The sequence below is a fragment of the Canis lupus genome, chromosome 27 (assembly GCF_003254725.2).
Source record: "Canis lupus dingo isolate Sandy chromosome 27, ASM325472v2, whole genome shotgun sequence".
Taxonomy (NCBI): Eukaryota; Metazoa; Chordata; class Mammalia; order Carnivora; family Canidae; genus Canis; species Canis lupus.
In genome coordinates this window covers 31,284,321-31,290,320 of record NC_064269.1, presented here as the reverse complement: position 1 = coordinate 31,290,320, position 6,000 = coordinate 31,284,321, and the positions used below count along the sequence as shown (strand labels likewise).

Genomic DNA, 6,000 nt, shown 5'->3' with positions numbered 1-6,000 from the left:
TAACCCTCATCATTCTCATGTTTGTTTCACTTTGTCTGAGGGGCATAGTTATAGGGAAGATTAACAACTCCCGTATCTCTCATAATTGGGGGGTGGGGGGGATCAGACCCTAGGAAGCTGTTTCCTTGTCAAAAAATACAACTCAAGAGAGTTACTACAGATGCCTAAGGAGGCATTTCTGTGGGACCACTTAGGACTCATAAGTGCTATATATATTTGTTCTTATCACTGTAACCAGCTTTCACTAGAGGCTGAACTGTACTGGAAATCAGTTTAAAAAATAAAAAATAAAAAAAGAATGGGCCTCTGTTTTTCCCATTCTACCCAACCTGATCCGGAGCCTACATACCAAAGATCCCTTTTGCCAATGACACAGAAGCCATTTATTACCATACAGCAAATACTGTTTATTGCAGACTTTCCAGCTGACTCATGTGAAAAAGGCACTATGAAAATTAATGAATCTAGATAATCTCTCTAAATGGATTTATGTTAAAATATACAACATTCTTACATAACATCTGTTTTATATATGTGAAATAATATAACATTTAATGACAAAAATTGTGTTTCCAAAAATAACATTTGTTGAAGGTTAAGTATCTTTCTTTTCTCTATCTAGCTAGAATCTTTCACAGGATTAAAATATGTGTAAATTAAGTGTTTCTTATAACCAGAAGAACTTGACACAGATAAACACATAAAATGGCCCCAATATCCATTTAACTACTTATGTCAATATTTAGAACTGAGGCCTTCATTAAGCAAAATACTGTAATGCACACCAATGCGGGCTACTTCCTGGGACACATTTTGACTGCATATGACCTCTTGTCCACTTGTGCTTTCTCATATATAAGAACATAATAAGCAGAATATAAGCAGAATATAAACTAAATCAAAATACAAGCTATACAAGGAATTGTGATCAACAGAGCCATGACACATAAAATGTCTTGGGAATGCTCCATAGGTTTGTATTTGCATGTCCAAGGCTTGTTGTATTTTACAGTTCATTAAATGTTTTGATTTTAAAAAAAACTGTTGGCATTAAGAACTTTAAATAAATCTAAACATTCTATCATTGAGTATGTCAAGGAAGAGAACTAAGTAAGCAGAGCCTAGCCGAAAGTAAGCTACACTCTGAATGACAGACACCAGAATCATGGGCAAAAGTGAAATTATTTAGATTTTTAAATCACGGGCAATATCTTTGTTTTGCTGCAATAAATAAATTTACCTCTATCAAAAAATACCTGCTTATACACTGAAGTGGGGATGAAATAATTAATCCAATAAAGGAAACCTCAACCTTGTGAAAGCAGGTAAAATATTTCCCAAGGGCAAAGCATCATTTTACAATTATTCAGTTTTAATAAAAAAAAAAATGGCCCAGGAAAAAAGTCCTCTGCTTACTTATGTTTGCATTGTTTCTTTATGGCGATAACTTAAGTATTCCAAGAAATAAGAATCTGACATTCCCTTCATGGCTTCTTAAAACAAAGCACGTTGGAATAATGCCGCAAATTTAAACGGGGTTTAAAAACAAATTAGTGACTGCTTCCCTCATCAAAAGATTCCACCCCTGAATCACTAGCAGCAGCACTGATTTTTTCCTGTCGTCTTCGCATGATTTCTTGCAACTCGGAGCTGCCACTGTTATCCTGAAAAACAAACATGGTGCAGACAAGATGGTTACAGGTTTGTGTGGGCTGCAGGTCATGTAATGAAATGGTTCAGGGTAAGAGTCCTTTGGTTTTCTCCTACTATCTCTTGGGGAAAACTGAAGGCTGCCCTTCATATAAGTGATGCTTCTGGAATTCAGTAATACATCACATTAATCATTTTTTCATTTATGAGATGTCTTAAGGCAATTCATTCACCATGCCTTTCACTTGGACATGATAAAGATAAATCAATAATGTATGTGGAATGCTCCAGATTCCCTGGGAGAAATAAGATATGTGTACAATAAGCATAATGAGATGGCAAATTATTAAAGAACCCTCTTAAGCAAGATACCCATCTGCCATTAGGGGATTCTAAATTAGGCTCGAAGACTAGGCTCAGGGTACACCAAGTTCCCTTCAGAATACATGAAGGTTCTGACCCTCTGACCTCAAGTCAGCTTTCCTCCTTGCCACTCTCTACCTACCATCCCTGTGCACCTTCCTTATTCTGCTCTCATCAATAGAAGTTTTTGGCAACCCAGGTGAGTAATCTAAAAGATGGACTAAATGCAAGAGAAGGGTGTAGTCAGAAGGTGACTGAGGAACATGAAGCAACTCAGGTATTCAGTCTCTGCCTCCATTTATATCCAGAGGAATGGAAGTAAGACCCAAGAGGAATTGGGTGGTGGGGGAAAATCATAGACAATCTGATACAAAGGAATTCAGAAATTTTGGCACTTCCTATCATACCCTTGAGAAGGAAATATATGCTCTCAATAAAATTAAAATGTATAACAGTAAAATAAAAACTGCCTCAGAGAAGATTCAATCCTTATTCATATTAAATATACAGAAACCCTAATATAGAAGATGCCCAGGATCCACCTAATAAGGAACTCCCAAGATCAATGTTGTAGGAAAAATTTCCAGGGAAGTAAAATTTCTCCTGAGAGTGGTTATAGGGTTGCATATGTGAAGTTACTTCACTCAGAGTTACTTCACTGTTGAATTTAGAGGATATACCTACTAGAGAAAATTATGTATCAATTTTACGCCAAAGCCAATACACTTTCATTTGAGTTCAAGTATAATTTCATGAAAGATACCAAGAGCTGTGAGATATGGCTTGAAATGACTACCCTTACACAGCCCATTTTAAGAAGAGTAGGATATGCGAAGCTTAAGGATAGTCAGTCTAGAAAACATTTCCTCTTCTTTCCTACTGACAACTATGGCTAAGTAATTACTCTTCAGCACACTCTCTTTCCAATGATTCCTAATATTTTCCCTCTGATTATTTAGATATATACTAAGATCTAAGACCCACAGCCAGGATTTTAAGCCAGGATTTTAACTACTGACCTACTAGAATCTCCAAACTAAATATTAAGAACAGGCAAAAGAGTTCTGGCCTCTTAAGGCATTTACTCACTCAGAAGTGAATGTCCATTACTGTGTCAAAATTTAAATTCCTACAGAAGTAGTTAATGCATATAAAATGAGAACATTAGGCCTTTCATTAAATGTCCAAAACCATATGCTCCAAGCTTCATATTACAGGAGCATTTATGATAAATTAATCTCCCCTCAAATGGTCATTGATAGTCTCTAGTGATAAATTATAAAAAGCTGAGTCAAACTTAACTCTGCATGAAAGGGAAATTGACCAATGTGGACACAAACAGCTGATTTCAGAGCTTTCAATTTTCGGCCCACACTCTTGATTAATGCAGACAAATATCAACTTAGGTTGACAAATCATACCTCTAATGCAGCTTTTTGTACAGTGATTTGGCTAAAGACTCTGGACCCTTCAGGGCAGACTGTCTTCAGTTCATCTTTGTTGAGAGAGAAAAGTTGTGCACCGTTTAATACTCCAAGACTATTGACAGTCCTGAAAAACACAGAAGAAAGAAAAAGAAATACAGCATTAAAAATATTATCTAGATTGGGGCACCTGAGTGGCTCAGCTGGTTAAGTGTCTGACTCTTGATTTCGGCTTGGGTCATGATCTTGGGGTCATGGAATTGAGCCCTGTGTTGGGCTCCATGCTGGGCACTGAGCCTGTTTGGGATTCTCTTTCTCTCTCCTTCTGCCTCTGCCCACCCCTACCCCCTAGCTCGTGCACTCTCCTGCTCTCTCAGAAAAAAAAATATTATCTAGATAAAACAAGAGAAAAAAATTTCTGGTCCTACTATTACCTCTGTTTTCTAAGTGTTCCATATAATGAAACTCTTATAAAATGTTACTACAGTGCTTCTTCAGGGCAGTGACAAGGGCTTTCATGATGATGATCCTGAGGCTACATGATCATGAAGTATCAAAAAGGAACCAATTGTATTTAGTATCATTATTGTTGAGTACCAATTCCTTTAAATATGGTGTTTCATAGGGGGAACAGATAACTTTCTAGTAACCAAGCAACTGACTAAGCAATGTGTATCATTTTTCAGTCATGTTGGGTATGTAAGTTTATAAAGTTCTCTTAAGTATGTATTATTGAAATAGGCCGTTGTATCACATACACATAAATATTTTCAAGTGCTTAAAATGTAGATAGGTTTACCAAGGGAAAAGTTTTATTAGGTTATAGTCTATGACTGGTAATTTATTTTTTATTTGGCTGAGAATCTATATCCTGCAGCAGCAGCATATTCTGCTATATGCTGTCTAAGGTCTGGGGAGTCCAGCTAAGGCCTCAGTCCTACCCTGTGTAACCAGATGAGGGGGGAAAGAAAGCTACCACCTCAAAGCTACTGGCAGTTTTTGCTTAAGGGGCCAATGATAAGCAGACATCATCATCTAAGAAACAGGGTACCACCAGATTATAGTTATTTCTCCTTCTTCCAATTCTTTTTAAGCTATAAATATCTATAGTTATTTCCTGAGCATCGAACAAATGCGGTCTGGTCTCCCCAACATTTTAGAATCGTTTGTGACATCTTAGCAACCAAACTGAAAATCACACATATATTACACATAGAAATGCAGTCTTCCCAGAGAGACTTACACGGGGCTGAACCCCTTCGACTGTAACCATGTTTTCACATCTTCTGGCGTGGAGTCATAAGTGATATTGACAACTGGTACATTCTGCCGTGGCACATGGAATTTCTTCTGGGCGGCACTCCGACCAATGGTCAGTCTGTGGATGAGCTCATCCTGCACTTCCTCCATCTGAGATTTCCTTCCTAGACACCAACATGGAATAGGGTATTTTTGAAAACTTCTAACATATGTTGCTCTCTTTAGAACCCCAATGCCCAAACCCTTTGTCCCTGGTAGGACTTATAATCTAGTGTGCCTACCATCTTTCCTCATGTTCATCCTCACACAGGACAAATTCCATGATCAATTATTAAAACCACTCCTTGGCTCTTCTCTTCTCTTCATTGTACTCCCTTGGCAAAACCCCACCCCTTGTTAAATCTAACTTTCTGCTTATTCTGTGTCTGCACCTGTACCCTGAGTACAACACAACAATGCTGAATGATCTCATGTTAAATTCATGAATATGAACCTCAACCAGGCTGTTGTTTCCTGACAATCATACTGCATTTTTTTTAGGTCATGGTCTCAAGTAGGGGAAATTTTGACCCTAGGGATATCTGCTAATGGCTGGAGACACTTTTGAACAGCACAATTGGGTGGGGGGTGGGGAGGAAGGACGCAACTATCATGTCATGGGTAGAGGTCTGGACTGCACAAAACATCCTACAATGTACCTGTCAGTCTCCTACAACAGAGACTTATCCAACACCATGTCAACAAGGCTCAGGTTGAGAACCTGCCCTAGACCAAATAAATGGCAACTGTTAGACAAGTATTTACTCTCTTCTTTCTCTGTAAAACCTCCAACACTCATCCCCAAATTTTTACCCAGAACTAATGACCTCACTTTCCTAATGCCAAATAAAATAATAAGTTAGAAGAGAACCTCTTTAAGTTCCTAGCAGTTTTCCTCACCTACCAGCACTTTCCTCTTGCCCTCTGCCTTCCCTTTCTTCTTTCCCTGCATCCTTCCCTTCCTTTCCATTCTCCCCTCCCTCCCTAATACATTATGGATCAACTGTGTCCATGCTTCTAAGGCTTGCCCCTTTATATGTGCACTAGATCCCATGTCCTCTGACTACTTAAATACTTCAACAGTAATTTCTCCTTTACTTATCTAGGTTATCCACTTTCCTCTTTAACTGAATCGCTTCATCAGCATACAAACACATTTTTATTTTGTTATTATTCCTTTTCCCTTTAAGCCCTTTCTTGACCCTATGTCCCTCCCAGCTACTGCCCATCTCTCTGCTCCTGTTTTAGTAAAATTCCGTGAAAA

The 6,000-nt window shown here is 38.1% G+C and overlaps 1 protein-coding gene across 7 annotated transcripts in view; it reads right to left on the bottom strand.

Moving 5' to 3' along the window:
• Positions 1–382: 382 nt before the first annotated feature.
• EPS8 (epidermal growth factor receptor pathway substrate 8) overlaps positions 383–6,000 on the bottom strand; it is a 176,585-nt gene continuing 170,967 nt past the window's right edge. For all 7 annotated transcript variants that reach the window (XM_049102979.1, XM_025455205.3, XM_025455207.3 and 4 more), the window contains 3 exons: positions 4,681–4,861; positions 3,435–3,564; positions 383–1,664 (listed from right to left, as the gene is read on the bottom strand). In XM_049102979.1, the coding sequence (XP_048958936.1) occupies positions 1,551–1,664; positions 3,435–3,564; positions 4,681–4,861 (425 nt within the window). In that variant the 3' untranslated portion in view covers positions 383–1,550. The remainder of the gene's footprint in view (positions 1,665–3,434; positions 3,565–4,680; positions 4,862–6,000) is intronic.